The 25,069-nt window shown below is 41.0% G+C and overlaps 1 protein-coding gene across 3 annotated transcripts in view; it reads left to right on the plus strand.

Moving 5' to 3' along the window:
• Positions 1 to 25,069, plus strand: part of POU2F1 (POU class 2 homeobox 1) — a 141,539-nt gene that overhangs the window by 74,076 nt on the left and 42,394 nt on the right. For 2 of the 3 annotated variants that reach the window (XR_016280233.1, XM_089512248.1), the window contains exons 4-9: positions 7,401 to 7,454; positions 11,779 to 11,898; positions 13,322 to 13,501; positions 15,867 to 15,993; positions 18,422 to 18,516; positions 19,540 to 19,713. Coding sequence is in view for 2 of the 3 variants with exons in the window: in XM_089512248.1 (XP_089368374.1) it covers positions 7,401 to 7,454; positions 11,779 to 11,898; positions 13,322 to 13,501; positions 15,867 to 15,993; positions 18,422 to 18,516; positions 19,540 to 19,713 (750 nt within the window). In the remaining variant the exon portion in view is untranslated. The remainder of the gene's footprint in view (positions 1 to 7,400; positions 7,455 to 11,778; positions 11,899 to 13,321; positions 13,502 to 15,866; positions 15,994 to 18,421; positions 18,517 to 19,539; positions 19,714 to 25,069) is intronic. The other variant, XM_089512249.1, reaches the window with a different exon arrangement.

Raw genomic sequence — 25,069 nt, forward strand, 5'->3', positions numbered from 1 at the left:
ATAAGAAAACATTTCCACTTTCACTCAACTCAGAAGTTGTATTTGAGACAGAGACAGCTGCAAAAGTTATGTTCTGTGTTGGCTTTGTCCTGAATCTATGTCCTGTTTTTATAAAAGTGGTGGGAAACATTAGAATCCATTTTCCCTCATCCATCATAAACAGAGTTGCTTAAAGGAGGGGCTCTGCTCTTGTTACCCTCAGTCCCCTGTACTGGCTACTGATCAACTTGATTGGCCCAAACTGGTTTGTTTTTACTTTCTTTTGAAGAATTAAAGACTTGATTTTATGGGCACCACTGGGGTATTAATGTGTCTCCACCCTGCTGTCACTTGTGTCAGTGACTTCAGATTTGGCCCCTTTTAACTTTGCCCCAGAGCTTGTTTGTCCAGCTTTGTATTCTGCACTGGCAAAAGTGTAATTATGATGTGATTTCTTTTGACCTGGATCCTGTATTTGGTACAGGTCTACTGTATTTGTAACTGTAAATCCACAGGTATAACTTTAGCCCTGGTTGTGGAATGATGATGGATATTTTTCCATTTGTATGAGCCAAGGATATGAACAGCATCCTTGGAGAGGTGAGCCCCTCCATACACCCATACATGTACTTGATCCTTGCCTTTTGAGGCTCATGAAAGTGGCAAAGGATCAGGAGCTGCCCAGGTGGGTAAATAGAATGGCAAATGCCTCTTTGAAACAAGATAGGCTTCCAACATGCTTAAAAGAAATTATGATGAGACCTCTCTTGAAAAAGTTTGTGTTTGCTGTTGGCTCAGCTCCACGGATTCCTGGTGAGACAGTTCATCCACATCCATTTCAAGATGACTTCAGGTCCCATTTTGTGACACTCATTTTCTTGCTGGGAACTGGATGGGGGAGTGTGTTCCTGGTAGTTATATTGGATTACTTGACAGGTTTCAGTATTGTCAAGCATGGTATGCTTCTGGGGTCTCTTTCCCAGAGACATGAATTCAGAAAATGATGCCGGGAATTGGTTTTCAAAGCCCAATGTGTTGGTATGTGGAGTACTTCGAGTTCTGTCTTACCTCACATGCTATTTAACATACATAAGATATCTCTGTGAAGTGTGTCCACTTTTAAAGTTAAATGTTATTGGTATGCTGATGACATCAAGTTCTGTCTTTCCTTTTCATCTGAATCCAAGGAAGCTGTTCTAATTCCAGATCATTGTATGATGTCATTAATGAACTGAAAGTGAAGAAACCAAAGTTTAGACAAAATACAGTAGTAGTCCTTCTGGTTGATCAAAAGACAGATTAGAAGAGAAGACTTCAGTCTTTCCTGGATGGGCTCATACTCCCCTCGAAGACTTATGGTCATTGAGCCCTGAATCTGGATGTGCAAACTTTCATAGTAGACAGAATTGCATGGGCACAGCTGAGGCTAGTGCATTAGCCGGGGATGCCTAATCTGGTTCACAGCCTCTGTGTGGTTGACCTTTGAAAAGTCTTCAGAAATATTGGCTGCTCTAAACAGAGTTTGGATAGCTATTGCTCAAAGATGCTTTAGCAGTGGATTAGTGTACTGATTTGGGCTTGGACTAGATGACCTTTGGGAGCATTTCTATTCTTAAAATGCACTGAAAGTGTTGACTAGGGTCACTTAGGAGGAAGCATATGACTCCTTTGCTATCACAACTTCACTGGTATCACTCTGCTTCTAGGCACAATGTGAAGTGCTGGTCATGACTTACATTACTTGGGTCCAACAAGCCTGCCCGAGTTCTGAGATCTATGGATGCAATCTTTCTCTTGGTTCTACCACACACAGAGAGGATAAAAAGTGGGGCTTTCTTGGGCACTACATTTTTTTCATAATGTTAAGTAAGCTGGCCTACTCTTTGCCTTTGTCTGACAAGCAAATACTTTTTTATTCATGTAAGTCTGTGGCAGTTAAGGTGGGTTACTGTGCAGGTGTTTTTCTTTTTTTCTTATACATTTCATTGAGGCTTACTTTATTAGCCACATTGAGCCCCATTTTTCAGAAAGAAAGGCTTGTTACAAACAAAACAAATAAACCAGGGTTTTTCAAGCAGGATTCCCTTGAACCCTAGGGCTCTGTGAGCAGTTGCTAGTAGTTCTGCAAGAACTGTTACTGGGGAATTTTTTTTTTCTGGAGTAGTGTTTATCACAATTTTTATGAAGGGATTCCTTGAGAAGTGAAAATTCTTTCAAGGATTCCTCTAGGGCAAGGATTCCAACCTGTGCTCTGAGGAGCCCTTAAGGCTCCACATGCACTTTCCAGGTGCTCTGCAGTCACTCCAGGAAAATGAAAGAAATAAAAATTGAATGAAATTAAAGAATAAGAATATATTCTTATATATATTCCTAACCAAGATTAATTTGCAAGATATAGGGTAGGCCTCTTTGGGGCTCCGTCATACAAATAAGGGGTCCGCGAGTCAAAAAGTTTGGGAACCACTGCTCTAAGGTAAAAATGTTGAGAAAGGCTGAAATAAATCATTGGTAGGCAGTACAGGTTGTTTGACTAATGTTCTAGAATTCTTGGAATCAAGAGATGGGTCTCTTGTATTAGAGTTTTTAGTGTGAAGTCAAAGGCTTTCATGGCCAGCATCCATAGTTTTTTGTGGGGTTTTGGGGGGCTATGTGGCCATGTTCTAGAAGAGTTCATTTCTGATGTTTCACCACAAAAAACTATAGAGTTTTTAGCCATTACTATTTCATTTACCTTGGGTTTTTCAACCAATAGTGATTTCAAAAATTTGCTGACTCCTTGCTGATGCAACATAGAGTGACTGTTTCATCACAGTTTTTATTGATACTGCTGTTAATAGCATTGAAGCTTTCTGAAGAAATGTGAAGGATTAAAAATATTTTAATAGATCAAATACATATTTGCATGGTCTTTCTCTTTCTTCTGCCTTTTTATATTTTGGGATCTGTAATACTCAGTAATGCTTGAGTGTTGTGAAATTGGATGTGTGCATGCACTAAGCAATGTGGTGAAAGGTGATATTGAAGGGGACACTGAAGAGCTCATACAGGGCAGTATTAATATGCCTGACATTGCATACTCATTGTTTCTACCCATATACATGATCTGACAATTTAATAATTTTTCCTGCCCCCTCTGCACTGAACACCTTCAGGCTAACTATTCACAGTACCCATCTGACCCCAAGCCTTGTATGTTGACAGGTTTTTAAATGATTTAAGATAGTGTTGGTCTACTTGTGCCCCTCTAGATGTCAGACAGCAACTTCTGTCAACCTTAGCTGGCACGCTACCATCCAGCAACATCTGGAGGCTCTCAAGTGGCCCAATTCCTTGCAGTGGCATTTCACTAGCCTTCTGTAAATCAGTGAGCACAAAAGAAACTTGAGCATTTAAAGTGGCTACTATTGTTTTGAGAGCCAGAGTTGTGTAGTGCTGTAATGCATATTAGGAGGAACTTCCTGACAGCAAGGGCTATTTGACAGTGGAACACACTCCCTCAGAGTATGGTGGAGTCTCCCTCCTTAGAAATCTTTAAACAGAGGCTGGATGGCCATCCATCAGATATGCTTTGATTGAGAGGTCCTGCATGGCAGGGTGTTGGACTGGATGGCCCTTGTGGTCTCTTCCAATTCTATGATTCTAGTGGTTTGAGTGTTGGCCTAGGACTTGGGAAGTTCAAATTCCCACTAAGCCATGAAAAACCATTGGGTGACTTGGATGGGAGAAGCCAATGAATACTAGATGTAGGCTGTATTTCAGAGGAAGAACTGGGCAAAACCACCTTTGAGTATTCCTTGTTTAAGAAAGCCCTATGAAATTCATGGGGTTGCCATAAATCGATAGGCGACTTGAGCACACACACAAACCCTTCGGCAAATCACTCTCTCAACCACCAAGGAACGCAATGCCCCCCTCCAAATAAACCTTGCTGAGAAAAGTCTATAATAGATTTGCCTTAAGCTCACCATAAGTCAGAAATAACTTGAAGGCACACAACAACAACAGCAACAACGACAACAGTTGTTTTGTCTGATTTGCTTAAATTTCACACTCTTAATGGAAACTAACTGGAGTCACCTTATCGTGCCCTGCATGTACAGTACTTTTTCTCCAGATTAATAGCACAACGCACCATTTAAAATCTCTAATCAGAAAGTTTTTGCTTTGGAGCACATTCATCTCAGGCCTTGGTTAAATGGGCTTTTATGCTTTTACAAGCCATACCTAAGGGATTTTGTTCATAAGCTCATGCTACAAAAAAAGAGCTGAAATCGCCAAAAATTGAAGTTTATTAACCTAGCCAATTCTCTAAGACAGCTGTGCATGATGCTGCCTTGGAAGCCTTTCTATAATTAATATGGCTGCTGTCTCAGTATACTACTGGGCAGGAAGATTAAACTGGATGTTGGCACTGGAGATGGGAGCTTTTTGGAGACAAATTGTCTGCTTGGTGACAGATGGTATGTTTGTAATCTTGTAGGATCCAGCCCAGAAATGTTGGAAACATTTGAAGAGGCAACAGAATATTTACTTGTATTGTAAAGCTGGTGCTTCTTTGTGAATTCCCAGCACTATTGTGAAGCTTATGTTTGTGCATTATATGGGACACTTGTTTTAGAATATCTTTTCTGAAAAGATGCTGTCATCACACTTGACCAATGTGATCTTGTCATTTACCTGGTTTTGAGTAAGGATCTGCTTTTTCTCAATTCCTTGTAAGTGGTATATGAAATTACAAAATAATTTTCAAGTTTTTAAACAATGACATGAATCCTGTTCTTAGTCCTGACTAGAGTAAATCCATTTAATCTATGGAATTTACATACATGTTGACTTGCTAAGTCACTATTCAGTGGGTCAACTCTTGTTGAAATTAATAATCGGATTTGGATCTAAACTACACTTCTGGTTTTATTCTTTAATGTTTGGAACCTGTCATATATACTTGACTATAAGGCGACCTCATGCCCAAATCAAGGGCAGGTTTGGGGCCAGAATTATGGATTTTGATATTACCAGTGGATAAGTCGAGGGTAAAACTTAGGGTCATGTAACAAAGGATTTAAAGGATGAAGCAAAGGAAAACAATACCAAAGAACTTACAAAATTCCAGCAGGCATAACTGTTTGTACTCACCCTAAAGTCTGGATGGATGAGAGAATAAAGGGGGTCAGTGCTTCCCCAACAGATCACACTTTTGCCTTTCACAAGGGATGGGTTCTTTCTTTCTTTTTTTAATAAGAGTTAAAGTACAGTACTTACATTGACCTATGGACAAGTTGACTCAGTTTTGTGGGGTCCATTTTTTGACTTAAAAATCTAGACTTATTCATGCATGTGTGGGTGTGTGTTTGGGTGTGAGTATAGTGGACCCTTGCTGGGGTTTGGTTCCCCTGTGTATAACAAAACTGGTGTATGCTCAAGTCCCATTAAATATAATGACATAGCAAAATGGTGTCCCTTATAAAAAATGGAAAATCAAGGTTTAATATTTGAAATTTATTCTTTTTTTGAACCGCGGATGCTTGAATCCGTGTATAAAAAGATTCATGTACAGTGCGCCCGCGCCATACGCGGCCTTGAGCATATGTGCTCAAGCCGCAGCGCACGCGCAGGGCGGAAGGGGCGGCGCGTCCCATTCAATTGAATGGGCGCACTCGCCCGTTGCGCCCCGCGCGCACCCGCGCCGCCGTGCACGAGCCTCATTGTTTCCAATGGGGCTCGAGCATAGGCGGAATTCGCCTTACGTGGAGGGATCCGGAACGGATCCCCCGCGTAAGGCGAGGACGCACTGTATAAGATGGGCCAACTGTAGTTTCTGAAGATTTGCTACTCCTTTAGCTTACTTACTCTTTCAGTAAAATGTATTACAATGTTTCAGCTTATTCATCCCTAATGTTTGTAGTAGTACAGTGCGCCCATGCCATACGCAAGCGTGCTTTAGGCAGCATTCAGCATACGCTGAAAGCCACGCTGGGAGAAGGGGCAGCGTATCCCATAGGGAATAATGGGGCGCACACCAGTGGCACATACACTCCACAGCGCCACCGTCACATGCACGAGCCCCCTTCATTTAAATGGGGTTCGAACATAGGCAGAATTCACTTTATGCGAGGAAGTCCGGAATGTATCCCCCACAAAACCGGCTGCATAGAAAATAATAATTCTATATTTAAAAAAAAAATAGCAGCTGTTGCCAATAGATACAAGTTTTAGTTAGTGAATATTTTATGTGAACTATAGCTGCCAACTTTACCATTCTAATTAGCAAAATCTGCATGTAATCTGATATTTGCTCTGGAAAAAGCATGTGACTGTGTTTATTCTGTTGTTCTGTGGTATTTCCATTGTGTAAAACAAACACACGGTAATAGACATTTGATCTCCATGGCATTGCCTGGATATCCAGAGATATTTAAACTAAATAGTTTGTATGAATGATGATGATGATGATGATGATGATGATGATGATGATGATAGTTTCATATTTAAACAAAGTTAGGATATAACTTGGAGGTCTTCTACAGAATAAAATTGCTCATACCTCAGCATCAAACTATGATTTGTCATGATGTCCAGACTATCACTCACCAGTGAACAAACCATGGTTTCTGAGTAACCATCAAGCTAGCATCCAATATTAGAATCTAGTTTTCAATGCCCATTTTACTGGGACAAGCAACCTGGTGTCCTCCAGATGTTTTGGACTACAATGCGCATATGTCCCAGTCAGCATGGCCAATACTTAGGGTTTATGGGTGTTATCCAAAACATCTGAATGAAATCAGGTTGCTTAAACTAGCAAGTTGTAGTTTGGGATGTTACTTTGCTCACTACTTGAAACAACACCTTAGGAGTTCTCAGGGAATAAAGAAAAGAAGAAAATCTCACAAATAATGGCAGATCTGCAATGTGAAAATAAGAAGCAGACTGTTTGGTGTATGTGAGATTGCTGTTAGGAGAGGGGCTGGAAATGTCATCCTGCTGTGCCCAAACACAGAGGAGACCTAAATTGCTCAATGTGGCTGCTGTCTGTTAGGGTTGGTTTGGGGAGTTAGGTTGGGAGACAAGACATCCTCACATTTATAGCTGCATCCATAATGTAAGATTTTGGCAATTGTACTTCAGAATTTATAAATATAGTTGTTGTGGTGTGCTTTCCACAACATCAAGTCATTTCCAATTTATGCAAACCCTAAGTCAAACCTGTTATAGGTTTTTCTTGACAAGATTTGTTCAAAGGGGGATTGCCTTCTTCTGAGGCTGAGAGTGTATGACTTGTCACCAGTGGTTTCCATGGTTGAGTGGGGATTCGAACCCTGCTCTCCAGGTCACAATCCAACGCTCGAACCACAACCCGTTACTTGCTGATGTTTTCTTACTCTTCAGTCTTTTTTTAAAAGACATAATCATTTTTATAGGTTCAACTCCCTGGATCAAGTTTACAAGCTGCAGCCCAGTCCCTAAATATTCAAGTAAGTGTTATTATGTACTTCATATTTGTATGTAATCAAATATTTGATATAATATTAATGTGATTCAGGGGCCATTATGAAATATTAATACTATTGATATAAGCGAATACTACTTATGTTTTATTACAGAACCAAGTACTGTTGGGTGACAATTTCAGTGCTACCAATATAAAATTATCTGTATTGCTGTAATTTGTTCATTCTATTTTTAACTAGCTAATTGTAGAAATACAAATAATTCCTGCAGATTTTCTTAGTTTTGGTCCAAAACACACTGCAGAAATAATCCAGTTTGAGACCAGTTTAATTGCTCTGGCTCAGTGTTAGGGAATCCTGGTTATTGTAGTTTATTGTGGCACCAGAGCTCTCTGACAGAAGGCTAGATGTCTCACAAAACTACAGTTGTTCTTCGTAGTCTCTGCAAAGCACACAAACGGGTTATTCTGCACCTGCACAGCATTTCTGATCCTACTGGAATCACTAGGGAAGACTTTTTGGTGGTAGCTCCACCCACCCTCTATATAGGCAGGATGTCTTCCCGCCCTTTCTCAGTTCCTTTTGTCCGCTCCGTGAGCAGCTTAGGAACCTCGCTTAGAATCGCTCCTTCCTTAGCTTTTGCTTTCGTTTCACTGCGTTTGTTCTGTCTTCGTTTGACTCTGACTACTATTTTGGATTGTGATTTGGACTTGGTTTTGGACTCTGACTAACGGTAACACTCAGCATGTTGACAATTCTCCCTCTTCATCCTCTGTCTTTGGTCTAAAGATGTCTGCACACTCTTTTAAAAAGTGCACTGAATGTGGGATGAATATCACGGCACTCGACGGACACTCCTTGTACCTCCTTTGCCTGGGCGAGGGCCACGCTCCTGCTGCCTGCCCTCATTGTATGGCTTTCATGCCACAGGCCAGGAAAAATAAAATCTCTCCAACAACCAATTCCGGCCTCTGCCGCTCCGTCCCGACCTCCTGACCCTTCATAACGTTCGGGTTGGTCACCCTAACCTGGACTCTCTCCGCCTAGTGGTGTGGAGGATTCGACCTTGACTGACCTCCTGGTACTGGTCCGAGAAATCATCCTGGCTTCTCAAAAGCCTTCCACTCAACCCTCCTACACCCTTAAGTGGGCTAAATTTTCGGCATTCCTGTCCTCAAGGAAACTCACCTCTTCAGAGGTCAATGTCTCTGTTGTCTTGGACTTCCTCCATCACCTCTCGACATCTGGCCTCTCCATTTCCTCTTTGAAATGCTACCATGCGGCCATTTGTGCCCGCTACCAATTCTCTGGCCGCCCATCTTTCTTCACCGACCCACTCATGAAGAAATTTTTCAGAGACTTAAGACCACTGGCAGTGATCCCGATCCCGGCTTGGGACCGCCAACTCGTCTTAGCATCACTCGCTACCTCACCTTTTGAACCTCTGGCTTCCTGTGACCTCAGGCTCCTCATGTGAAAGACAGCCTTTTTGGTAGCCATCACCTCAGCACATCGGGCCAGTGAACTCTATGCCCTCCATATGAACACATCGTACTTGAAATTTTTGAAGGACAAGGTTGTCCTCTGTCCGGACATTTCCTTTCTACCGAAGGTTGTGTCCACCTTTCTTCTCAGACAAGACATCATTCTCCCAACGCTAGCCCCAAACCTGACCACCAACACCGAGCGCCAGCTCCATTTTTTTGATGTCAGGCGGGCGCTAGCCTTCTACCTTGACAGGACTTTGTTCTCTTGTCGTTCCCCCAGACTTTTTGTCTGTTATTCTAACCCCAAAATGGGGCTTCCAGTCACACCTCAACGTTTCTCCAAATGGGTGACTTCCACAATCCTCCTCTCCTGTGAGATTTTTGGGAAGACGCCACCTGCTCAAATTTGAGCCCATTCCACCAGGGTGGTAGCTTCATCTTCAACCTTCCTCTCCTGAATTCCCTTGGAGGACATTTGCAAGGCTGCGGTTTGGTCACAACCTCTCACCTTTATCAAGCACTTCAGACTTGATACCAGACACCGACGTGAAGCAGCTTTTGGCAGAGCTGTTCTCCTTTCTGGCATGCACTAAGGTTAGTTGGCACCTGTCAAATAACTGGCAATCACACTGTTTTTCTGGTTTAATACTTTATTTATTACCAGGACACTCCCTCCTCTAAGGTTGCCAGTCTAACCCATTTGTGTGCTTCTCAGAGACCACAAAGAAGAAGGACAGGTTGCTTACCTGTAACTGTAGTTCTTTGAGTGGTCATCTGCGAATCCACACAAATCCTCCCCTCTCTCGTGTCCTTCTCTCTTCCATGTCAGCTCTTACGGTGGACCTTTTGGAACTGAGAAAGGGCAGGAAGACATCCTGCCTATATAGAGGGTGGGTGGAGCTACTGCCAAAAAGTCTTCCCTAGCGATTCCAGTAGGATCCGGAAATGCTGCACAGGTGCAGAATAAGCCATTTGTATGGGTTCGCAGATGACCACTTGAAGAACTACAGTTACAGGTAAGCAACCTGTCCTTCCCAGAATTCCCTAGCACTGAGGCAGGCTAGTTAAAGCAGTCTCAAAGTGGATTATTTCTGCAGTGTGTTTTGGACCTTTAATGCAAAAACATTGAGGCACTCTGTCAAATAACAAAGGTCTCCTGCTACAGGATGTTTTTGCTCTTCAGGATTTTCTTGCCGGGGGAACTTGTTTGCTTTAAAAAAATGAGATTTGTTTGAAAACAAATATTTTTGCATAGAAAATAAGGTATTCTCCATAAAAACTTTATAAATTCTTTAATGGTCTCTAAAGTAATGTTTATAGTTATACTTTTATTGATGTTTTTGTATAGTTTTTAATCTTTTTTTTTAAATATCTTGTAAGCCACCTTAAGTGCCATTATTGGAGGAAAATGGGATATAAAAATAATAATTAAAATGTTTGGGTTTGCACAAAAAGGTTTTGCACAGTTTTTGTTTCTTAAAAAAGAAAGAAATCCCTAAAACATGAAATCTCATTCAGCAAGGTGAATTTTTGGAAATGAGAGAATGAAATACATTTAACATTTAAATCTCTAATTAATAATCACAGTTAAAATCTAAAAATGCTGTTCACTGTTCCTAAAGACACAGCTGACTGCTTAACAGTCTGAGCTTTGTGAGCTACCTGATGCCTATAGCACTACAGTCCACTGGTCGCTTTTGTGATTAAAACAGTCAAACAGCGCATCAGAAGGGAATGGAATATGGTATTATTGTGAAGTGCCTCCATTCTGTATGACTGCTGAAGTACTAGGATAGAGCATTCTTGAAAGCCCCCAGAACATGCACCTAGTTACATATGATAATTTTGAAAGAAGGGAGCGATAGTGACCTTCCTCTTTAAAAGAGAGAGGCTGAAAATTGCCTTGGTTGCCATGGTAAACTTTCAGTCCCTGAGAGAGATGTTGGCAAACAGGCTATATCTCCAGTGCAGAATGTTTACAGTCCTGTGCTGTAATTATCTCTCAATGACTGGCAGAATTAATCAGACCCTCTATGTTAATTAGCCTGCTCTGCAGTCCCCAAAACAGGTGGTGGAAAATATGCAAATCTATGCAGAATTTTAATGTTCTGCATAAGCAGTTTTAATTAGCATAAACCCCCTCTTCTTGGGTCCCCCCCCCCTTTTTTTTCTTTTCATGTGCTTTCTCGCTTGCATTTCCTCTCATGGCTACACTAATTTCTCCTTTTAAATAAATGAAATGTGCTTGCTTATATAAATACCAAATTTCTGCTACTTAGAGACGGGATGGGTAAAGCAATTGTTTATCTCCCACTCCCACTTCACTGTTACACTATTCAGTTTGCACATTTTTTTCAGGCTAGTCCCTTATTTACATTGACTAGAACTATACAAGAAATGATGTACTCTGGTCCAAAGTGTCAGTGCTACTAGTAGCAAGAAGCTTTCTGATTGCTAACAATGTTGGACATTGGATAGCTCCACATACTTTCTCCAGGTGTGATATAGCCTCTCTGCAACATTTTGCATAGTATAGACTGGGGCAGTGCATTGGGCAGGGAAAATAATTTAAGAGAGCTATCTCCTCCCTCATTGGTAATGGTTTGAGAGAGAGAGAGAGAGAGAGAGAGAGAGAGAGAAGCAAATCAAACCCCCTTCCAGGATCTCAAGTTATGTAGAGTAACAATTGGTTATAAGAAGCTGGGTGTGGTAGGGTGGAGTAGAGCTTAGTGATTTAAGTTAATCAACAAGCTTGTTATGTATAGAGCAAGATATTTAAAATACGATATGAAAATGGCTATGTGCACATTATAGCTTTATCAATATATATCTCTACAAAGGTGTGTACATTTCTTTCCTAGTCTAAATCTAATGAAGAATCTGGGGAAAGTCAGCAACCAAGCCAGCCTTCCCAGCAGCCTTCAGTTCAGGCGGCCATACCCCAGACCCAGCTCATGCTAGCCGGAGGACAGATCACTGGGGTAAGATGAACCCGAGTGAATTATAATGAGCTACCATCTCATGAGAATAAAGCCTTAGTCGTGTCGATCTATAGATCAATTGTTTTAAGTATTTTTACCAGACCACAATTTTGATACCATCAGATTGATTTGCTAGAATTCTCTTTTCCAAACACAAAAATATTTTTAAATCCACTTTTTTAAAGTTCATATAACATGCCAAGCTCTCTGTGTAAGCTGTAAACGTTTCTTTCAGTTGCAAAACTGTATGCTAGAACAATTTGAGATTATAAAGTGATGGTCGATTCTACAATTCTGAATGTTTGAGTCTTGAAGGAGAAATTAGAGTCTTTGCTTCCCATATGTCTGTGCTTTGAAAGTAGGATTCACCTGTATTGAATCTGGTTCGGTTTATAGGAACATGTCTTGTACCTAAATCAGAATAATGGTCCGTCTAGTGTTGTCTATGTTGACTAGCAATGGCTGTCTTATGAACAGCAGATATTTTATGTCAAAATTATATAAATGACTGTTGTGTTGAGTTTAATTTTACTGAAATCTGTATGTCATTCTTCATACTCGGAACAATGGTGTGCGTGTGTTTTATGTATAGTGTGTATATACATGCATGAGGTACATGTGCAGCGTAAATTCTTAAAATCTGTCTAGACATGTTCTATATCATTTTGCCAAACTACTCTTCTGCATTGAGGTCTTTGAAGCTAGGGGCTCTCTTAAAATGGAAACTGGGCAAAACATTCATTTGTTGGAGGGACTCTGACACCACCTGTTTCATAGAGATAATGTGTGTTTGGAAACTGGCAAAGATGTCAACCTACCAGCTCAATCCTATCAAAACAAAAAGGCAGATGAAGGAGGGGGACTTGGAGGAGAACAAATGGTGCACATGTTCCTCAGCTATATCTTAAGGCATAATGGAGATGATGGAACGTGGCAGGGATTCATGCTAATGTGAAGCAGCTGGAGTATTATCAGTTTGTTTGGTAACCATAGCCAGTATTGCTATTTCTCATTCATCTGGCTAATCACTTGTGCTTCTGGTGGGTGTAAATTTCCTTTCAAAGCCTGTCAGTGATGGCTTGTTCTTTTTGCTTGCTATTTCCTGTCAGTGCTGTTTTCTTTCCATTGCTTGCTTGCTTTCTAGCTAATTACATTTTTTGCATTAATCTTGAAGCAGAATCATAAAGATGCTTCTGTAATCCCAGTAATCACAATGGTTGTGCAGTAGTGTAATGGTTGTGCCAACACCATTTCCATTATGTGAAATTAGCTATGTAGGCTGATTTCTATCTTACCTGGAGCAAACAGCTGCTCCTTGCAGAGAGTGGCTTCTTCCATGGACGAATTTCAGAAGTAAAGAATTGTGTTTGCCAAATTGGTTATTGTTTGTGTTATTAACTACTGCCCTAAATCTTATTTCTAGCTCACGTTAACACCAGCCCAGCAGCAATTATTGCTACAACAGGCACAGGCACAGTTGCTGGCAGCTGCAGTGCAGCATTCAGCCAGTCAGCAGCACAATGCTGCAGGCGCCACCATCTCAGCTTCTGCTGCAACGCCCATGACACAGATCCCTCTATCTCAGCCCATACAAATTGCACAGGTGAGCTTTTAACCAGTTAAGGGGTTTGTGGTGGCCAAACATGTTTTCTTTGTGTCTGTCTGCAGAACAACTTAATAAAGGTCTACAGCAGGGGTAGGCAACCTGCGGCCCACGGGCCGGATGCGGCCCGGCAAGGCCTTGGGAGCGGCCCCAGCCCGGTCCTGCCGCCGATTGCCGCTGGAGCCTTTGGGGGGCAATTGTCTATAGAAGCCTCAGAAACATGCATTTATATTAACATTTTTTTAAAAATCAGAAAATTTTTTCACGTGTCCTCCATTTTTTTTAAAAAAGTGTCTTCCATTTGAAAATTTCATCCTACATTTGTCCTGGTTTATTTATATATTTAATTTTTTTTTTTAAAAAAAATTAATTATTTATTTTTTGGCTTCGGCCCCCTCAGTTGTCTGAGGGACAGCAACCCGGCCCCTGGCTCAAAAAGATTGCCTACCCCTGGTCTACAGGTTACTGTATTTAAGTATCGTGCCTCATCATCTATTTCATCTGTGAATATCTAAAGATTGCACATACCTATTGTGGAAAGCTGTAAGGTTCCTTTTTCAAAATAGCTACAACAGTCAGTCAAAATATTCATGTATGGATGGACTTGGAGATTTTGCTCTTCCTTCTCCACTTGAATATTCCATTTTCTTACTTCCTAATAAATGCAAATTATATTTTATTGTGACACCTGTCCCTTCAAACAGATCTGGAAAGGATGGTTTAAAGTCAGTTTCTGAACCTGGCAAGCTATGTTATATGAAATCCAACAAGGGTATAAGGAGATTAAAATGTGCAAGTGGAAAGGGAGAATGCAAGCAAGTTGTCTGTTCACAGTGCCTGGCCAAGATTTGGTGATTAAGTTTGGACTGGATTTACTCTTCCAGTACATAATGCTCATAAGGAACCATACTTTTCTGCTTGTTAGTCAACTTGGTACCAATATGATACTGATCTCATAGGATTGTTGATAAAAAGAGCAGGCAGATATTTATGGTACCCTGAAAGGGGGTTAAGTTCTAATTTTAAAAATACGTATAATCTGTAAATTTGTAAAGCCCTGCTTCCTTTTTCATGGCATATTGGACATTATGCATGTGATGGACTTGCTTTTTAAAGAGAACCTTGCTGTACTTATTTTAATAGTGATTGTAAACACATTACCCAACTAACTGTTTGTTTTTAATAGGATTATTCTTGAATAATTGATTTCATTGGCCCGATCTCTACATCAGAGTCATCACTGTATTTTAATTGACTGATTTTATATACATGACTTACTCAAACTGCAGTCATCAACTGGAATTGTTTATGGGAACAGTGATAAAATAATGACGCTGATGAACAGTTGCTGGCAGATTTTGAAAATTTTATATTGTATTATTTGTAGATCTTTGTTTCAGCTACTTGTTAGGAATGTACAAACATGATTGTATATATAAAGCCAGAGAGAGAGATCATGCACAAAGGATGAGTTAGTATGTATTTATTTATTTATTTATTTATTTATTTATTTTGAGGATTAAAAATGTGTTTCATTTTTCATAACCCACTTGTGTCATCCAGTTCCTTGTGTTTTTCTTTTAGTACCCGTAATGAGCTAGTTTTGTTGCGCTTGAAATCCCCTTTTCCAGACCTGTGTGGGCTATTGTCAGTCCCCAAATATGACTGATAAACATGGTTCTAATGAGAGATAATGCAAAAACAACTTACTGTTTAATGTAGTTCTTTCACTTCTCCACTACATTTGAAACAGATCCCAGCATAAACAACAAGTAGAGGAGGGTTACTTCCTTACCCCTGTGACCCCATCTTCATTTATTTGTTTTCCTGGAGAACCCCGTACGAGAAGGCAGAGGCAGAATTAATTAAATTCCTCTTCTTATATGATGCAGCTGTCAGAGAAACCCAGCAAGTGAATCTATTCATGAGCCTGGTGCACTGGTGACAACAGAAGTTACTCTTTTTTTCCTTCTCCCCCCCCCCCCCCCGCTTTCTTTTTTTGGCCTCATCATCCCACCCATCCCTACCAGAAGAGGGCAAATACTGAGACAAAAAGATGCAAGCAGGATTCTGTACTAGCCTAAAATGTCAGCTTTTGCCTCATTTTACATTATTACTGAAACTCTCAAAAGTTTGACAACAGAAGTACTGATGATCAGCCCCAGAACTGTATATAAATATTTTCTAATTGTTAGTAACATTTTAGGCCATTTACTTCAGTTTTTTTAATTGCCATATTTGCTTTTGAGTTCATATATAGATATATTGGGTGATTATTCTTATAAAATAGGATTATGTTGTGTGCTTGACAGGGAGGGAATGAATATTTAGGTTGGTTATCTCTTAATACATTTTCTTCTTTAAGGATTTGCAGCATCTGCAGCAGCTCCAACAACAGAATCTCAACTTGCAACAGTTTGTGCTGGTGCATCCTACAACCAACTTGCAACCAGCACAGTTCATCATCTCACAGACGCCGCAGGGGCAGCAGGGTGAGCAATACATTTCTGAAAGGACATAGTGGAGATGCTTGCATTAAATTTTTATATTTTGAAGAAATCCTTTAAAATACTTTGTTGCAAGCAGATCACCATGCAAGGGCTTCCAGTATTCAAGCATATAAGTTTTAGGATAAAAACTTGATCCCATATGGTGCAGGAAGCCCTTCTATTTCAGAAGGTGGGTTGAAAATCTTAGGGAAAACCCGTTCTAAATTTGTAGAGTGGTAACTTCATTCCCCCTCCCCCCAATCCAACACAAAACTTACATGCATTTGCAGTTGTCAGCATTCCTTCAGCAGCAACACTTGATTGAGGATCAGCCATCTAATACATACAACTAGTTGGCTGAGCAAACATTTCACCAGAAAAATTCTGCTGCTTTTCAGCACTTACGTAGATCTGTATTAATCCAAGGAAACAGTAAGGACCAGTTTGGTTATAATGATAGGCTACAATTAACATTGGGCTTGCATGCTTCCCCTTTCTTTCTCTTCCTCTAGGGCAGCCTTTCTCAAATAGTGGGGCGGGCCAAGGCTCTGTTATGCAGAGGTGTACTTATAACAATTTTATAGACAAATGATACTATTTACAGTCATGCGGGGGGTGCAAAATGTTTTCTTCTTCCGGGGGGGGGGGCATGACAGAAAATAATTGAGAAGCACTGCTCTAGGGTGACTGGTAAGAGGAGATCAGCAGCTCTTGGAAATTAGCTGTAATTCACTGTTACATCAAAAACTTGGAGGACAAGGGTTAGTTTAAGTGATAGCTAGCTAACAAGCCATGATGCTGAATCATTGTGTGATCTATCCTTGTTTGAACTATTCAGGGTTTCTCCACATTCAGACATGATGGGTAATGATACTTTAAAAGTGGAAGTGAAAGCTTCCAGACTTCTTTCACCTGGGCCAGAGGAAGAGAAGCAAGCATATGACCCAGAGACTCATGCAAGGTCATATACTTAACATTACATTATGTTCACATCTTCTAACATTAAATTGTTGTTTAGTGTATGTCTACGAAGGCACATATTTTGTAAGGCATAGCTAAATATGTTGATATATTATGACATCCAGTACGCATTTAGTCATCCCTACCCCACCAGCTGTGACGTCTCTAATGTTAGTGTCACCTGATGCGGGTGCCGGGTGGTGCTGGAATGTGGGGGTCACCAGCCACCCAACTGCTCACCCAGGGCTGCAAGGGGTGGCAAGTGAGTCCCTGGGGAAGGCAGGAGAGAAGCATGCGCTCGCACCTCTTTCCCTGTTGCTTTGGCTAGCTCAGGCAAGCCAGCTAAAGCACAGGGAAAAGCGAGAGGGGTGTGTGCATGCTTGTTCCTTTTTCCCCAGTGCCTTGGCTGGCTCAGGCAGACCAGCCAAAGCACCGGGGAAGACAAGAGGGGTGCTCATATGCTTGCTCCTCTTTCCTTGTTGCCTTGGCTAGCTCAGGCAAGCCAGCCAAAGCACTGGGGAAGGTGGGAGGGGTTCACAGGCTTGCACCTCTTTCCCCGATGCCTTGGCTGGCTCAGGCAAGCCAGCTAAATCACTGGAGAAAGTGGGAAAGGTGTGTGCATGCTCACCTTTCCTTCTCCGTTGGCTTGGCTCACAGGGCCCAAACTGCAAGGGTAGCGAGGAAGGAGAGAGGGGCATGTGCTTGTCCCTCTTTCCCTGCAGCCTTGGCTCCCTTGAGAGCCACAGCAGCAGAGAAATGGCAGGGCCCGCACACCCCCACAGCAGGAGGAGGGAACACCAGGATGCCACGCCTCTTCGGTTGTGTCACCTAAGGAGGGCTGCATCTCCTGAGTGACACCACTGCTCACCAGAACTCCCACTCTGATCCCTTCTACAGCATTTTACTTTTGGGGAGTATTTTGACAACAAGGAAGATAAGATACCCTTTCTTCACCACTTCCTCCTTGTTACATTTCTGTCCCACGTTCCCCCCCACCCCATCTCTCTCTAGACTGCTTTATTTGTCATAACTGAAATACTTCCTAAGAGTACTGGAACATATTCTTAGATGAATAGATATTTATAGATCCTTTGTCATATGGTGTTGTTGTTGTTGTTGGTACTGTTTTCTTCTTTAAAAGCTTGATGGTGGTGGTGGTGGTGGTGGTGGTAATTTTATTTATATTTTCCTTCCTCTCCCAGATGGTACAATAACAATTTACAAATAGTTCCTTTAAAACCTAAATGATGACCCAAAGTTGATAATATTCCCTTTCCTGCTCCATTTCACTTTTTCAGAAGAGGAAGTGAGGAATAACATGCTTAAAATAGAATTTCTTCATCAATAGCCAGTTACAAATATACCTAAAGAAGTGTACATTCTGTGTCCTCACATGGTGCCATGCTGCAGTAAATCAGGCAGAGCAATAGGGGTTATGTATATTTGCTTATTAGCAACTTCTTTCTTTTAGGTCTCCTGCAAGCGCAGAATCTCTTAACACAACTACCTCAGCAAAGCCAAGCCAACCTCCTGCAGTCTCAGCCAAGCATCACTTTCACCTCTCAGGTTAGTCTTTTTTCTAAAGTTTCTTGTTTTTTTGATGTGGCAAGATGGAAATATTTATGCCACAGTGCATGGCAAAAGTTTTTGAGGTCATTCTTTTCTGTAATAAATGGGTAGCCATATCTCTCTTGAAAAGGTCACTGATAGTTTCTAAATAAACTTGTACTTTGGTCATGCCATGTTGTGTACAGTTTGTCCATATGTCAAATTACATTTTCTATTAATCATTAAATTATTGAGAAATTTATTAACTTGGACATAGAAAATGAGGATAACAGAAGTTTCAGACACTATTAAAACTAAAATTTTTAGTTTTACAGGTACATGTTTATGGCTGTATGATCTACATGTGTAAAATAGCCACTAGACCAAACTTTTTACATTATTGCCGACACTTGCTTTTCAGTAGAAGGCTGTTCATATTCAGAGAACTTACCTGCAGCTCTAAGTCGCTCCCAAATCTGTCTTTTCAGAACATATGATAATGTACTAAAATGTTTTGTCATAATCTGTCTCCTGTGTCTGTTTGTATATTTTCCCCCTCTGCTTCTTATCCCTTGGTCTCACTTGCCTCCTTCACATGGGCCTTCAGTGAGCACTCACACTGTCAGATCCCAATTTTGTTTAAACATGGAATTCTTGATTAGTGAAATAAATGCATCTTGGGAAAAGATGAGACAGTACATTTTAAAAAGCAAAAATGGCTAAGAAATTCATATAGAATTTGTTGCCTTAGTATTTTTAAAAAATCCTTTTCAGAATACTCTGTAGGTTGTTGATAACTATTTTAGAAATGAACAATTGTAAAGAAAATATACTACTTGCATGAGCAAGTAGAATCATAGAATCGTAGAGTTGGAAGACCCAGTATTCATTACTGATCTTTAATTAGAATGTCCATTTTATACTCTGTGAATTCTTTATATTTGAAAACATTTTAGCTTTTTTAACTTATTTTGATGAAGTAAAACAATGCTTGACATTTGTCATCTTCCTCCTTTCTTGCTTTCTAATATGTCTTAATAGCCAGCAACCCCAACACGCACAATAGCAGCGACCCCTATTCAGTCACTTCCACAGAACCAGTCAACACCAAAGCGAATTGATACTCCCAGCTTGGAAGAGCCCAGTGATCTTGAGGAGCTTGAGCAGTTTGCCAAGACATTCAAACAAAGACGGATCAAACTTGGATTCACTCAGGTAAGACTGAACACTTAAGACTTCCCTAGAAGAGATACAGTGACCAGTGTTCACATCTGGAAGAAAAGGAGTATTCTAATATTTCACATTTAGGAATTATTTCTTACACAGGTTTGTCTGTCTGTGCAGGGATTTTCTGGTTTCTATTTTAAGAAGTAACAGGCAGACATACAGAGACATCTTATAAGTTTGTATCCTCTAAAATTGATGCTCAAATTAATACTCTAAGTTTGCTTAAAAATCCTTTTTTAAGACAAAACATTTTGGGTGGCCAGGGAAAAGGAATCTGAACCTGATTATAATGATGAAGCTGTTGTGATGAACCTCTTGTGATAATACCTAGGTTCTCTAGATGTACGCTGGATCTGTGGACTGTTTATTTATTTATTTGGAGTATTGGACTAGAAGGGAAACACACTCCAGACTCTGCCACTAACCATTGGACCTAGGACCACCTGGTGCTTACATATTCTGGCCCCCAGAAAGAACATGTAGCTAGAGAAACACCAACCTGATCCCACCCATTGACCAGAGAAGAAGCAGTGGAGTTTATCACATGAGAGGAATTTCTCTTAATTTTGAATGAAAAGAAAGTGGGGCCAGAACGCATTCACATGAATTCGCTAGTTCAGCGAATTTACGTGAATTCGAATTGAATTCAAACTGACTTCCCATTGCCAGAAAATAGCTTTCCATTGCCCAAAATAGCATGTGATCACCTCTCACGCAATAACATGAAACCCCATGATTGCGTTTGGACTGACCTCCCATTGCCCGAAACTGCCTGTTGTATCTATCATGCAATAACGTTAAACCCCATGATTGCATTTGGATTGCCATTGAATTATACTTCCAATTTCCCTTGTCTGATAACGTCCAATGTCAGAGAACTTTGGACCTTCTTGATAGAATTTGCACACGGGTCTGACTACACAGGTCTGACTACTAGTTGCTCTGTACCTGCACATCAGAAGAAAAACACACTCTTGTTTAACCACTGGCCAGTGGATTAAGATCACTGGGAGAATGCATCGCCCGCCTTCCAGGAAAAACCTTATAGCAATAGTAAAACCAACTTGGCCTTACCCATTGCCCAGAAGATGGAGCAGCTCAGGAAATCTGTTGATCCACATCCACAAATTAACTTGATTTCATAGAATCATAGAGTTGGAAGAGACCACAAGAGCCATCCAGTCCAACTCCCTGCCATGCAGGAAATCAAAGTTAAAGCATCTCCAACAGATGGCCATCCAGCCTCTGTTTGAAGACTTCCAAGGAAGGAGACTCCACCACACTCTGAGGGAGTGTGTTCCACCGTTGAACAGCTCTTACAGAAGATGTTCCTCCTGATGTTGAGGTGGAATCTCTTTTCCTGTATCTTGCATCCATTGTTCCGTGTTCTAGTCTCTGGAGCAGCAGAAATCAGGCTTGCTCTATCCTCAGTGTGACATCCTTTCAAATACTCAAACAGGTCTATCATATCACATTTTAACCTTCTCTTCTCCAGGGTAAACAAAGCCAGCTTGATAAGTCTCTCCTCCTAGGACCTGGTTTCCAGACCCTTCACCATTTTGGTCTCCCTCCACTGGACATGCTCCAGCTTTTCAACATCCTTTCTGAATTGTGGTGCCCAGAACTGGACACAGTATTTTAGGTGAGGCCTGACCAAAGCAGAATAGAGTGCCACTATTACTTCCCTTGATCTAGACACTGTACTTCTATTGATGCAGCTTAGAATCACATTGGCCTTTCTAGCTGGTGCATCACACTGTTGACTCATGTTCAACTTGTGGTCTACTAGGACTCCCCTTTCAAACATAGTCTCAATAAGCATTTAATTTTTCCACCCTAAGTGCAGTACCTTACATTTCTCTGTGTTGAAATTCATTTTGTTAGCTTTGGCCCAGCTTTCTGATATATTCAGGTCTTCTTGAATTTTAATCATTATTAATCCTGTCCTCTGGGGTATTAGCTACTCCTCCTGATTTGATGTCATCTGCAGATTGCACAAGCATGCCTTCTATTCCTTCATCCAAGTTATTGATAAAGATGTTGAATAGCACTGGGCCCAGTACAGAACCTTGTGGCACCCCACTGGTCACTTCTTTCCCAGGATGAAGAAGAGCCATTCCTCAGCACCCTTTGGGTTCAGCCGGTCAAGCAATTACAAATCCATGTAATAGTTGCCTTGTCTAACTCATATTTTACAAACTTGTTTGCAAGAATGTCATGGAGAACTTTGTCAAAGGCCTTATTGAAATTGTGATATGCTGTATCTACAGCATTCTCTTTGTTTACCAAGCTAGTAATTTTATCAAAAAACCAAATGCATCTGAAGAAGTAGACTGAAGTCGACGAAAGCTCATGCTGCCAATTTCTTTCTTTCAGTTAGTCTCAAAGGTGCTACAAGAACTCTCTAAGTACTGATTCTGCAGACTAACACGGCTGTATCTTTGAGATCAGATTAGTCTAGCATGACTTGTTTCTCAGAAAGCCATGTTGACTTTTTGTGATAATGGCATTACATTCTAAATGTTCACAAACTCTCTGTTTAATGATCTGCTCTAGAATCTTTCCTGGTATTGATGTCAAACTAATTGGATGATAATTGTTGGGATCCTCTTTTTTCCCCATTTTGAAGATGAAGACACTGTTTGCCCTTCTCTATTCTGCTGGGACTACTCCTGTTCTCCAGAAGTTCTCAAAAATTATTGCCAATGGCTCTGGGATTACATTTGCCAATTCTTTTAATACCCCAAAGACTTAAATTCATTTAGATTGACTAGATACTCTTGTACTTTCTCTTTACTTATACTGTACTGCATTTCTGCTATTGTGTCCTCTGCTCCATTTTCCTCAGGTTGAGCACCCTTTTCTGGGAACACTGCGGCAAAGAAGGTGTTGAGCAATTCTGCCTTTTCTCTGTCCCCTTTTAGCATTTCAAAATCTTCTCCACACAGTGGCCCTACCATTTCCTTCATTTTCCTTTTGCTACAGACATACCCCCCAAAAACCCATTTTATTGTTCTTAACCTCTCTATCAAGCCTGAGCTCATTCTGTGCTCTAGCTTTTCTGATTTTCTCCTTACATGTGCTACCTATTTGCTTGAATTCCTCCTTGGTTATTTCCCCCTTTTTCCATTTCTTATACATGCCCCTTTTAAAACTTAGCTCAGTTGAAAGTTCCTTAGTCATCCATCCCTGTTTCTTGAGACTGTGTCTTCAGTATCTCCCTTTTGAGAAACTCCCATCCATCCTGAACTCCCTTCTCTTTTACCATTCCTAAACATGGGATTAACCCCAGTATTTCTCTAAATCAGCTCTCCTAAAGTCAAGAATGTGTGTCTGACTATGCCTGGCTTCTTCTTTCCACTGTATAACAAACTCCAAGAGAACACTGTCACTCCCACCTAAGGATCCCACCACTTGCACCCCATTAATCATCCCTGTTGGTTAGGATCAGATCTACTACACTCTCCTTTCTGAGTATGTGATCATCTGTTCTAGAAAAGCATCATTCAGTTCCTCAGTCTGACTTGGGGGTATGTAGTAGGCTCCCACAATAACATCCCTATTGTTTCCCTTCCTTTTAATTTTTATCCAGATGCTCTCCACCTGGCTTCCAGGATTTAAGTCCTGGATCACTTCACAGATGTAGACATCCTGACATATAATGGTACACCTCCTCCTTTCCTGTTTGGCCTATTTCTCTTACAAAGATTATACCCCTCTATTACTACATTCCAATCATGAGACTCATCCCACCAGGTTTCAGTGATGCCTATTATATTGTATTCGTTTTGTTGTGCTAGGAGTTCAAGTTCATCTTACATATTTCCCATGCTCTGTGCATTAGTATAGAGACACTGGAGACCATGACTTCTCCCTCCTAGCTGCCTGTGTAAAGTTTTCTCCCTCCCACTGCTGGGTCTCTGCACTGTTTGCCTTGTTCCCTCTATAACTGTTTGACTATTATCTCCAGCCCTTGATGAACTCCTGCCTTCCAAAGTACTATCTCTCTCTCCCCCGCATAACTCAGCTTAAATCCCTCCTGATCAATTCCCAATTGATTTCAATTCCCAATTGCTTTGAAACTGCAGAAGCAAGAGGACCACACTCTGACCCCTGCCATCCATCAAAAGAACAAGAGCTGTTAGGTGCAACACCACTATTCAAGTAAGCACAGCAATAAGGGAAGTCCAGCTGATTGCAACCAGATGCCAATACCTATGTACAACAATTTTTTTATTGCAGCATTGTCAAGCTGATACCCATCCACTAAATTTTCCATTCACTCCCCTTCCTCTGAGTGTCTTATCTTTTTATATTGTAAGACAGGATCTGTCTCTCCCTTTTGTTAATTGATGTGAGATTCTTTGGACGACAAAGGAATGAAGATATAAATAATAGCACATGTTGCATGTATCAGCAGCAGTGTCAGAGGCCTGTATAGATTGTGTCATTCTGGAGCCCATGGACTTTTGTAACTACCCTTTCCCTTTTCTGCTACTTTATTGAAACAGTGAGGGTAGAAAGCCTCATTCTTGTTAAAAAGCACTGTCGCTTTCAGAATATGTACAGCTTTCTCTTGGAGTCTGAAATTGAACTGATACAATGAACATACAGACACACTTATCTGTCTATAATGGATGTGCCCGCATTCTACTCCATCCCTAATTTTGTATCAATAAAATAATGATACAGTCTCAAACAACATCACCTTACTAGATCAGTAATCTTTTTTTCTAAAAAAGAATGTGTGTATTTTCTAAAGTACAAAAAAGCTCACATTAGATTATTTATTTATTTATTTATGTTTATTTGATTTATATTCCCCCCTTTTACACAGAAATGAAATAAACTTCCATTGTAATTAAAATGACAGTCCAATAGAAACACAGTACAGTGGGCCCTCAGTATCTGCGGGGAATCTGTTCCAGATCCCCCTTAGAAACCAAAATCTACAGATGCTCAAGGCCCATTGTCCTCTGGTGGTGTGGCCACCGTTGGTGACTGTGAGACTTTGCCACTCAGCCCCCCCCCCCGAAGCCCACCCAATCACAACGGGCGGCTGCCTTCATTCCTCCTTCTCTGGTTCTTCCTTCTCCCGCCTCCTCTTCCACCCCCTCCCACTACTGCCACTCCTCCTCCTCTTCCTCCTCCTCTGAACCTCACAGTCACCACCGCCACTCTTCCTTCCTTCTCCTCCTCTTACCCTGCCCATCACAGCTGCCACTCTTCCTCCCTCCTCCCCCCCCCCCCCCCACAGGTTGGGACTATACCTTGCTGAAGAGAAGTATTCATTCATTAATTTTATTACAGTCAAAGACCAGTAAATCAAATTAAAATGACACAT

The sequence above is a fragment of the Sceloporus occidentalis genome, unplaced genomic scaffold (assembly GCF_023333645.1).
Source record: "Sceloporus occidentalis isolate IW3139 unplaced genomic scaffold, rSceOcc1.0.p SCAF_2, whole genome shotgun sequence".
In the NCBI taxonomy this organism is placed as follows: domain Eukaryota; kingdom Metazoa; phylum Chordata; class Lepidosauria; order Squamata; family Phrynosomatidae; genus Sceloporus; species Sceloporus occidentalis.